This window comes from Vicia villosa, unplaced genomic scaffold (assembly GCF_029867415.1).
Source record: "Vicia villosa cultivar HV-30 ecotype Madison, WI unplaced genomic scaffold, Vvil1.0 ctg.000481F_1_1, whole genome shotgun sequence".
In the NCBI taxonomy this organism is placed as follows: domain Eukaryota; kingdom Viridiplantae; phylum Streptophyta; class Magnoliopsida; order Fabales; family Fabaceae; genus Vicia; species Vicia villosa.
Window position 1 is genome coordinate 394,980 of NW_026705234.1, and position 12,361 is coordinate 407,340.

The 12,361-nt window shown below is 33.2% G+C and overlaps 1 protein-coding gene across 1 annotated transcript; it reads right to left on the reverse strand.

The window, feature by feature from the left end:
- Nucleotides 1-8,064: 8,064 nt before the first annotated feature.
- LOC131628803 (acetylserotonin O-methyltransferase-like) lies at nt 8,065-9,848 on the reverse strand. The gene is made up of 2 exons (XM_058899619.1): nt 8,840-9,848; nt 8,065-8,651 (listed from the first exon to the last, which is right to left on the reverse strand). Exons 1-2 carry the CDS (start codon nt 9,623-9,625, stop codon nt 8,343-8,345), a joined length of 1,095 nt encoding a protein of 364 aa, XP_058755602.1. The 5' UTR covers nt 9,626-9,848; the 3' UTR covers nt 8,065-8,342.
- Between the last annotated feature and the right edge of the window lie 2,513 nt (nt 9,849-12,361).

Genomic DNA, 12,361 nt, shown 5'->3' on the forward strand with positions numbered 1-12,361 from the left:
AATATATTACAGGTCGAAAATATTACAGGTCGATCTGGGAGGCTGAAATTATAGGTTGCACTTTAAAATATCTCATTTAGCAACGACAGCGCTTTTAAAAAGCGCTCTTAAAGGTCCACATACGAAAGCGCTTTGTTACAAAAAGCGCTGCCAAAGATTAAAAAAAAGAAAAAAAAACGCAACCTACCAAAGCGCTTTTGGAAAAGCGCTCTAGTAGGGGGGGCTACCAGAGCGCTTTTTCCAGCAAAAGCGCTCTTATAGGGGGTCTACCAGAGCGCTTTTTCCAGAAAAAGCTCTCTTATAGGGGGGTCTACCAGAGCGCTTTCTGTAAAAAGCGCTCTTATAGGGGGGTCTACCAGAGCGCTTTTTCTGGAAAAAGCGCTCTTATAGGGGGTCTACCAGAGCGCTTTTAAAAGCGCTTTCGTAGCCTACGCCAGCGCTGGCTTTGGCAGCGCTTTAAAGCGCTGTTAAAGGCCAAAAAAAGCGCTTTTGTTTGTCTTCCGTGTTGTAGTGTGAATAACACCAATTTTAGAGGAGAGCAAATAGCAGAGGAAGAAACTGGTGCACGAGGGATTCCGTAGCAGTGAACGCGAGGAAGAGGAATTTTGGGGATTTTCGGTCGGGACGATTTAGAGCAACCTTCGATCCAAAGGTAAGGGTGGGGTTCTTGCTCTATAAACGGAGACATGATAGATTGTATATGGGTTTGGGAAATTTTATTGTCTCTGTTGTGTCGATTGAAATTTCCGATATATATACATGTTTGTGTGCCTCTGTATTGAAATTTGTCGGTGAAAGTATGATAATTGTTTCATTATTTGATTGTGACTCTGTGATGGATGATATGTGGGTAAGATTGGTATAAAATTGTCTCTGTGTGGGTAAATTGTGTTGCAGAAAAATTGTCTTCATATGTAGTTATCTCTGTCAAATAGTGCTTTTTGAGATTAATTGTTGTCTCTTATTCCTGTGAAAATTTTAGTTGCTGCAATTAATATATTGCTCGTACATTGCTCATACATGAGACTGATAATTAGAGGAAGTTCTATTCTGAACTGTGCGTAGAGGAAAAAAAATAACTTGGAGGATCTACGATGCCGAGGGGCACACAAAGTGTGTACCGAGGGGCACACAAAGGAGTTTCTAACGGCACCTAAGTGAGAGGGGGGTGTGCCAAGTGGCACATCTATTGGAGAAGTCATGGTGGCGTGGGACACACCTCTTTCCTGATGATATATATATATATATATATATATATATATATATATATATATATATATATATATATATATATATATATATATATAAAAAGTGTTTCTCATTCAATATGTACTAATTCACTTAGTTTGAATAGTAATATAATAATAATAATAATAATAATAATAATAATAATAATAATAATAATAATAATAATAAGAATAGTTATGAGATAAGTAATGATATTATTTAATAATTTTAGACATATAATTGAAAGGATTAATTTAACATAGTAGTCTTATGTAGCAGTAACTAGTAAGATACCCGTGCTTCCGCACGGGTAAATTTATTTGATGTTGTATAAAATTTAATTAAATACGTATAAATTTAAAATGAATGGTTTAATTATAAATGAAAAATGATTATATAAATTCAATTATATTAAATAATCATATAAGAAAAGAATCTGTAAGATAAAGATAAAAAAAATGAAATTTAAAAATTTAAAAATAAAAATTGTCTCTCAATTAATAGGAATTGTTGATTAAAATAAAAAAGATATTGTATTGATAATGATCCGTGAAATAAAAAATTTATTTGATGCGATATAAAATATATTTAAATACAAATGTAAAGTGAATAATAATTATATATATTTAATTATATTAAATAATCATAAAAAAATGAATTGTGTTGATAGTGACCCGTCATAAAAATAAGAATATTATCTCTCAAATTAAAACAATGATTAATTAAAATAAAATAAATATTATGTTGATAGTGACCCGTCCGATAACGAAATTTTTAATTTTATTAAAATTAAAAAATAAATTATTTTTAAGGGATAATAACTAAAAAGAAAAAAATTAAAATGAAAGTAAGAAAGTGTGGGAAAAAATGTGAGAGAAATTTGAAATTTTAATTAAGATAGAGAAAGTGTGTAATGATTGATAAAATAAATTAAATATTGTGTTCATAGTGACCCGTGAGATAAATAAATATTTAATTTTATTAAAATTAAAAAATAGGTTATTAACATTTTTTGTGTGATAATAAGTAAATGTAGAAAATTTAAAATGAAAGTAAGAAAGTGTGGGAAAATGAAATGTGAAAGAAATTTGAAATTTGAAATAAGAGAGAGAAGATGTGTGTTGGGAGAAAAGGAATTGAGGTTGCCAAGTGTCCAATGATGATTGAAAGGTGAATGCTTATTTAGCTAGTTACTAAAATGTCCAAATGGTAGTGTAAATTATTTTAGAAGAAAGGGCATAATTGACAGTTTGGTCAATCTATTAGTATTAGCTTTATAGTAGATTAAATAGCAGACTCAACAAAATAGCAGAGAAATATATATTAACAAGCAGTATATTTTGGAACAGAATAACAGGAAAAATTAATTAAAAATATTTAGTAGTAGAATAATTGAGTAAAAGGGAACTAGTACATAGAGACTTAATGAGACTGTCCGATTAAATTAGTAGGACTTAATAGTATGTTTTGAGAAAATTTAGCGAATCGTATGCCTTTGTATAAATTGAGGATCTTGTGATGTGGTGATTTTGGTTGTCTCAATCGTGATGAGTATGATGTTTGTGAAGTGTGATGTAGCTATTATGCTAAAGCGATGTTGTTGGAAATTTTATGTGACGAGTAATTATCAATAATGATTGATATATTTTGGCGATGTAGGCGAATGCCTTATGCGACATTGTTATGTGATTGGTTGTGATTTGTTGCATTTCATTAGTGTCTCATGAATTGCATATTTTAGCGACGGCCTTGATTTGGCAAATGCGACGTAGGCTTACGCCTGTTGAATGCCTCTATTTATTGGCTATTGGCGATGGGGGCTGAAGCCCTGGGTACCACAGGCATGATGCATTGTCGAGCCTCATTCATTTGTTTTATTGCGACGTAGTGCGTGATTATGTGATTTTGATTTTGAATTGGTTGATTGAAATTGAAACGTGAGATATATATATTATGACCTGAACCGTAATATACTTTTTATCATGACTTTATTTATATTGTTTGATATCTCACCCTTTGCTTGTTTTCGCCGTTACCTTTATATTGGTAACGTGCAGGTGACGCTAGTGAGTGAAGATTTAGACGCCGTGAGTTGAGTCGGTTGTCGCTCTGATACGTAGCACTCGGGGGATAAACGATTGGTTTTATTATTGTTTTAATTGCTGAATTTTATTTAGTTTTGATTTAAATTGTAACTTAAAGTTATCGTGCAAAGATGCTACGACTTGGTTTGAATGTTTATGAAGTTTGATGAATCCCGATGCGAAGTAATTTATTTGATGAAGTGTTTTTTAGGATCAAATTAATCATATGTCCGCTTTCGTTTAAGTGCTATGTATCTATGTGGAGGCGTAATTGCAATATGTGAATTAAATGACGAATGTGACATCCTATTTCATCGTATGAAAATTTTAAAATACTCTGATTTTCCGTATAAATTATCGGGTAGATTTTGGGTGTTACAATATACACTTGATGGTGGATAATGTGGATGTTCTTTGAATGTCGTATACTAATTATTAGTTTTTTAAATTATGGTATCGGTTGCGGTCGCGTCATGATTCTTGATATTGTAGAGAAACATGGTCGAATGGGCTAATGCATTCTCAGTGTTGCAATTTCGACAACCTCAAAAACCATTATGTTGTGAGCCTAAATTGCAGTCATAGACTTTTATTTAAAACCCTGTTATATTAGCACATTTGCTTTAACTGTTATATGAGTTTGGCTTACCCTTGAAAACAAGTTTGAATAATAAAGTAATGATTTTTCTTTTAGAAACATGAAAAATAATATGAGTTTTTCATCCCAATATAAAGGGGATACCAAATTGACCCTTAAATTATCATTTGAAAGATATATTTTGTGTGAAGTGTCTTGATACTTTCTAAGGTTCTTACTTTTGTCAAACTCTTTCCTTCATGCAGTTCAGTTAGACTTGAGATACTCAGATATTGAGATAAGGTTAGATAAATGTGAAATATGTTATTGTTAATAAAAGCTTGAATATGCATTGCTCTTGGCTCTTGAATGTTTGGATTTTTTAAACTGAATGTGTATGTATTATTTTGTGCAATTTGAATGTGTGAGTTTGGGGCTGATATGAGGTTTGGTTTTGATGCGTGATTGCATGTCTTTTCTCTCGGATGGATGCGAAATAAGATGGCTCGAGTTGAACTGATACAATGAATTGACATTGGCCTTGAAGTATTTTGGCTTGGTATGAATATGTAGAACTTAAATTGAATCTGTAGCTCTGAATTCCTCTTATGCATAGTTTCTGAAATGATTTACAAATGTCAGCTCTTTTGACATAGAATTACCGTTCGTATTTGCCGTTCATATATAATTCTTGTAGTGCTGAGCTGGTTATATTTGTCATTTGTATTTGCCGTTCATATATAATTCTTGTAGTGCTGAATTGTTAGTGGTAATAGTTAGAACTGTTAGTTGTTTAAAACCATTAGTTAGTTTAAACTGTTCGTATTTGCCGTTCGTATTAAACCATGATGTTCATAAATAGTTAGTTTAAATTGTTAGTGGTAATAGTTAAAATTGTTAGTTGTTTAAAACAATTAGTAAGTTGATGAACCAAATTTGGTTAATCATTGTACTGCTAAATTTTGTATGGATTCGTCATAGTTGTTCGAATTCTCAGGTTATGCTCCATTGTTTCAGAAGTTGTTAAGTAGCTGTTTTATTTCATTCACTTGTTATGGTTGCTTCTTGTTTTGTTCGAAGCATGATTTTTCTGTGAAAAATGTTAGATTTTGATAAGAAGTTAAGCTTTTGAAAAATGTTATGCGCTTTCGATTTGCATGTATGTTTGGTTAATGTACATGATTAAACCAACAGTGTTGGTGTAACTATTTTAACTTGTTGTGAAATATGTCCTGTAGTAGACTGGTTTATAATTTAGCAGCGGTTGTTAAAGTCACTTCCCATCTAGATTCATATATTTAAAAACATTGTCAATTTCATAAAAACTATAATCTTCATGGTTTCAGAAAACAACTCAAACTCACCTGTGTAACAAGTGCATACAGTGGTAGGGTACTGCAACTACATAGCATCTGAATAACTATCCTATAATATTTTGTAACAAAAAAGTGTAAGAGAAAAGGTTCAAGGTTCAAAAGTCACATTATAGAAAGATTTAGTATTGTAGTTACCCAACAGTGAGCCTTGGAATACTGTATTGAATTTTTTCCATTATACATGAATCAAAACCATATGTTACCTGAGATACACAATATTTTTGTAAGGTGATAATCATTAGTTTTGGCCTTTTTTAATATTCAATGTTTGATTATTCTTGCAGCTCTTTACTTTGTTGCTGTAGCCACTCTTGCTACACTAGTTGGGCAGCATTTGGTGAGGAAGCTAACTGCCTTTTCTGAGTGGAATATCACTAGGCAAGTGTTAGTAACTTGTTTGATTTGCTTTATTTGTTATCTGTGAGTATCCTCTTTGTAATTATGACTAGCAATATGTTTTGTTTTATTGAATTTAAATTATAAAAAAAAAGAGAAATATCAAAACAAATATTAATCACTACTCGTTGTTAAGGAATATTGGTACACTTCTTTGATTCTCTAAGTTTGTGTATGTTTTGAAAAACCAAAAAATTAAAGAATATTGGTACACTTCTTTGATTTTCATGTACATATGATATTGATATTATTTTTCTGTTTGAGGCTTATTACATCTCTAGTTATTATGATGTAGAGATAGCTAACCATGCAATTATTGTAATCATCCATTGCTGTTTTTTTTTAAACTACAAACAGTCTCGATTTCTGAATATTTGACATTGCATTTGTTTGTTGCAGATTCACGGGCTTTCCGAATATATAGCACAGGTGATATTTCTTTCAAAATTATATCTACTCTATGTATACTTTAAACTTTGTTGGGTTTTTCTTTTTTATTTTAATTTTTTATTTATGAGAAAGTGTTGTGGTGATGAAGATTGGTTATGTTGGCTTTTCCGAGTGAAATATTCTTACTTGACTTTCAAGATAGTTGTGTTGTGTTGTGTGGTGGGGAAGATGAGATTGAGAGATAAAAATCAGTTTTAGCGAAAGAGAGCGTTTTGATAGATTTGAAATTCAAGAACCTAGAGGAAGTTGGCTGTGGGTGGATAGTGACAAAATTTATCCTTTTCTATATAATTGGCAATGAAATGAACAAGTGTTGTTTCACTTATATAAAGAATTTGTCTCTTACTCCTATTCAAAGAAATTTAATAATATATTAATTTTTTTCATTTTTTCATTTCAACATAAAGCCTCTAAAATCTAAGTTGTTTAATAACTTCTAGAAATTAACCTTTGAAGTTATTGTATGCAAACTCTATTTACCGTTCGTTTAGTAAAAATTAATTGAATTACTTTATATCTACATTTCAAACGAATCTGAAATATTTTTCTTATACTCTTACGTGTTGAACGGTTTTAATGTTTGATGAAATTTAAACATTATAAAAATTAAATATCTAAAATAAAAACACATAAAAAAATGTTTACAATAATGACTTGACATCTCCTTTCTTTGATGGATATGTCAATTATGAATAGTCTCTTGTGCCTTGCTATAATATGTTTACTATGTTTTAACATAGAATTATATAATTGACCAAAATTCCCGAATTGGTCAATTGATTAAATTCATTTCTTTTATTATAATGGATACAATATTGTAAATGTGCAGTATGAAAAGTTACATGTACTATCATAGTTGGATGTACGATCGTATGTATGCTGGGAGACGTGGATTTAAACCACTTTTTGAGGAAGGAGTTAAATTGTTTATTACATGGGCATTTGATCAAGAATGTTGTCGGACAGAGGGAGGAGTGAGATGTCAGTGTCTTAAATGTGGATGTAGACGTATAATAAGTGATCCGAAAGAAGTAGAAACTCATTTGAAGAGAAAAAGATTTAAAGAAAATTATTGGGTTTAGACATCAAATGGGGAACAAATGCCGATGAATATGCCAGAGACTAGTAATTTCCAACATGGCTCCAGTAGTCTATCACAGATGGAAAATGAAGAACAATTTAATCTACGCGATGACATAATTGGCGATGCTTTATGGGTGAATATGGCCTACGATGAACAACTAGATAGTGATGAGGAAGAGTTGCCGAATGAGAAAGCTCAAAATTTTTACGAGTTGTTAAAAGAAATAAACACGCCATTGTTTGAGGGTTCGTCAGACTCTAAATTATCTATGTGTGTAAGATTGTTGGTTGCGAAGTCAAACTGAAATGTTCTTTCACAAGAGCAAATAATGCTTACACAACAACAAATTCAACAACAAGTGCAATAACAAATACAATAACAGATGCAACAACAAATGCAACAATTATTTCAACAACAATATGGTGGTGGTGGATTTAGAGCGGTTGATAACCAAAGAGTGGTAGACGAGAATGACGAGTGTTACGTTACAGGATAGTATTTGGCTTTGCGGGGTGGTATGCACCTGGCAAACTTGAGTTTTTTTTTAGTGTATATCTCCCCACAATGTGCATGCGAATTTTCTAGTAGCAATTTGTCATTTTTCTTCACAACTCACCACTTTTTCACCTTTTTTCTTAATTTCTTCACTTCTTTATTTTGTTCTTATTTTTATTCAAACTTCAACCTAATTAGTTGAAAATGACTAAAAACAAAGACAAATACTTATAAAATTACATGCTGATAGAGTGTCATTAATAACCACTAAAATCTTAATCATATATTATTGATCTGATACGGTGTTAGGGTGAATTCGGTGCATGGTCCATGTATTTTGGGTCATTCCCACATCATAGATCTTTTAAAATATCTTCTTTAGCCGTTAGATGGTTCCGATAACCCATTTATGAGGTCCCCTATACCAAAAAAGGTACACTTAAATATTTTATAGTACTTACCAAATATGGATCACACAATCAATCATGGACATTTATAATAAATTAAGTTCAGGGGCTTGTAGCCTTGTATACAAAAGCGTTACTGTGTCCCACTTATACAAATACAACATAACAAAGTTCAAACACTCATGACAGACAAAACTTTTTTTCCACTACAATAATTGTTTTTGCAGTGCTTCCTTTGTCATAATTTTAGCACGAGGCGACAATTACAGACTGTGCGGCATTGATAGATTTCACAGTGAATCTGTTGAATCCAGCCATTTTAATCACATGCTCCCATTCTTTCAGTGTTCTTTCTTTGCCAATGCTTGTGTGTGCCATCATCACCATGTCTAACATTAACCCTACGTCTTCATACTTGTTGTGTTTTCCTCCTCCTCCTCCTTCTTCTATAACTGCTTCCACAATAATCACTTTTCCGTTTTCTTTTGGTATAGCTTCCCTACAATTCTTTAAGATTTTGATGCATTCTTCATCCCCCCAATCATGCAAAACCCACTGCAATTAATTGTTCAATCAAATCAGGACCAAATCTTTTTTTTTTTTTTTAATCATACACTTTAATTAATTAGTATAGGATCCTTTACTCATAATAAAGTTAACAGTTAAGCATATCAAATAATGAAGTATTTGGTGTCTATCAATGCATAATACACATGAGTAAATATATGAATTCGACAACACACCTTAAAAAATACAACATCAGCTTTGGGAACACTTGTAAACATGTCACCTGCCACATGTTCTACCCCATCAAACTTTGGAGCCACATCAATGACATGAGGAAGGTCAAAGTTGATACCTTGAATCCAAGGAAAAGCCTTAACAAGGATGCTCAAGGTGGTACCATTCCCACCACCAACATCTACTAATGATCCAACACCATCAAACAACTCACTGCAACCTTCAACAATAGCAGGCACGACAACTTTAGCATCACAAGCCATAGCATCATTAAGAAGATTACTATGATCAATATTTGAAGCAGCATAGCTCCAAAGATCTTCACCATGAGCCTTCTTAAAAGATGGATTTCCATTTACCAAAACACGGTCACTTAGACTTAGCCAAGGTGCTACCATTACAGGACTGCTCTCTAATAAAAGAAGAGCAGTCATGCTATGTTCGCCGTTACGAATCAAACGGCGAGAAAGTGGTGTTTGAACATAACTGGGATAGTTGTCATGGTTGGTAGATATGGTTTTGAATATTTTCCTATGTACTAGGAATCTCATGATGCGGTTAAGATATGAAGGGTCGCATTTTAGAGTTGATGATAACTCTAATAGTGACATGGGTTTTTTGTGGTTTTCAATGGCTTCAGCTATGCCAAGTTGAATTGCACATTTGACCACAGATAGTTCTACAAAACCAAATATGTATTTCCATATTTCAACTTGAGCTTCTGCTTCTTCTTTTTCTTCCTCCTCTTCCTTCTTCTCCCATTTTACCTCACTCTGCATTTCTCTCATTTTTGGCTAATTAAGTTCATAACTAAGGGGGTGATATTTTGGCTCATACTAGGAACGTTCATTTATAGAAGTTAGTAACATATTATGGATCTTCTTAAAAAAAATCATACTAATAAATATCACGAACAACCTTTGGAATGTGAGCTTGGTTTATCTTTTGGTTTAAATATAATTTTGGATTCTCTATTTTTTTCATTTAAATTCATGATTCTGGTTCTCATTTTCAAAAAAGTATGGCATTTTTTTTCCTGCACAAGGTGATGAAAGAACGTAAAAGAAATATTATATTTTTTTCTAAATAATATCTACTAAAGCTGTGAAATGGTTAGGTTTAAATGAAAACTACTATTAGTGTATTTATACATAGAAAACAAGGGCCACATAGACAACATACTAAAAAAATACTAAACTACTCTTAAATTGCCACGTAGACATAATAAACTTAATAGCTAAGCTAACAAAACAAACTAACTCCAGAAATTAAACACACTTCTAGAACGGTCACCTCATAAGCTTATGCTTCTGAGCTGCTTCTAAATAATCACCTCAGAAGCTTTTGACTCTAACAACAGCTTCTGAATACGAATTACTTCCAACATCATCCCTTAATTCATATTCAGCTAAACAAATACAACACCAATTCCATCTCTCAAATGGATAAAGTATTTAGTCTTGACATCCTTCGTCAGAACATCTGCAAGTTGCTTCTGGTTGCTACAACGTGCAACTCCATTTAGAAAAACATATTTCTCCTTGAAAACCCATCTGACGCTGATGGCTTTCTTCTCCTTTGGAAACTCAGGTAACTCCCAAGTCTTGTTTCTTTCTATAGCCTCAAGTTCTTCTTTCATGGCATTCAACCATACTTTCTTCTTGAGAGCTTCTTCAATACACACTTGTTCAAAATCTTCTTCTGATTCTGGAACCGTATCTCCTTCTAGAAATTCTTCAGAAGTACGACTACCACAGGAAACTACACCTTTGTTAACTTCTGGACCTCGTCCAAAACCACTACCTTCAGAAGTACCGCCTTCAAAAACTTTTCTTTCAGAAGTTCCACCTTCAGAATCATGACCACCGTCAGAGGCTGGACTACCTTCAAAAGATCTGCCTTCAGAAGTTCCACCTTCTGAGGCATGATTAACACCATAAACATGATAATCTCCAAAAGCTTGTCCTCTAAAACTTACGTCTTCAGAGTTTTCCCTTCCAGAAGCATGATCACCACCAAATTTACAATTTGTATCAGAATCAGATGCACCATCTAACTCGTCTTAATAGTCTTCTTCTTCTTCCTCAGACTCACCTTCAGAACTTTCAAGTTCTGACTCATCTTTAGAACCTTCAGACTCCGTTTTATCTTCAGAAGCATAATCTTCTTTAGATTCTGACTCATCTTGTGATTCTCCTTCATACTCAGAATCACCTTCGGATCCAGACTTGTCTTCAGCTTTAGAGTCATCTTCTGACTCAGAATCATCTTCAGAATCTTCAAAGTCATCTTTTGATTCTGACTCATATAAAAACACTCCTTCAGAATATTCAGAGTTATCTTCTTCCCATCCAGAATCAGAAAACGACAACCTCACAGGTTCCTCATCAAATTCATAAGTCATTAATAGCACAAGTTCATCATCAGAATCTCCTCTGGCTATTTTTTCTTCTTCTTTGTTTGACCAATAATCCTTAGCAAAATGGTCAAACCTATTACAATAGTAACACTGAACCATTCTCTTGTCATACTTCTCTTTTCCCTTCCGATGTTTCTCCTCATTAGAATAGAAGACTTCTGACTTCTAAGACCTACCATGTCTTTTCTGCTTATGGTCCTTCTTGACAATAGAAGCTTTCAGAGCCTGCTCAACCTCCCTCTCAGAGGTTCTTTCAGTCAAACGCAACTCTTACGCCTCTAGAATTCTTTGTAGCTCTTCTATTCTCATGGTGTCCAGATCATTAGAATGTTCAATTGCTACAACATTGTAATCAAATTGAGGAGTAAGAGACCTCAATACCTTCTATATGATTACTTGTTCAGAAAGGGTTTCTCCACAAGCTTTCATCTCATTAGTGATCAGAATCACTCTGGAGACGTACTTAGATACTTTCTCATTGTTCTTCATATTGAGATTCTCATACTGCTTTCGTAGGGAATAAAACTTCATCTTCTTCATTGATGCATCACCACTATAACACCTAACCAGTGTGTCCCAAGCAGCCTTTGTCGTCGCCGAATCAGCGATTTTCTCAAACACGTTCATATATACACACTGATGAATGTAGAACAACGTCTCCTGATCTTTCTTCCTTGTTTCTCTCTGTGTTTATCTTTGTTCCTCTATCGCATCCGCTGCAACCGGAATATAACCTTAGGTAACAAGATCAAGAACATCTTGAGCACCGAACAACACACGCATTTTAATCATCTACCTATTCCAGTTCTTTCCATCAAGCACAGGAAATTTTGTATTTAAATTACTTCCACTCATTTTAACCTTGTGCAAGTCACTATGATCTCGCCTAACACAATGTTTCCTAATCCCACAGAATTAGAAAATGTAATTCTGTTCCGGTTTTATTCATGATTCAACAAGAATACAAGAGCCAAAATCTATCACACAACGCCTCACCGTTTCACTCGTTTTTCCTATGTTTCCCCGTGGATCCGAACCGGAGCTCTAGATACCAATTGTTAGTGCACAAGATGATGAAAGAAAGCAAAAGAAATATTATATTCTC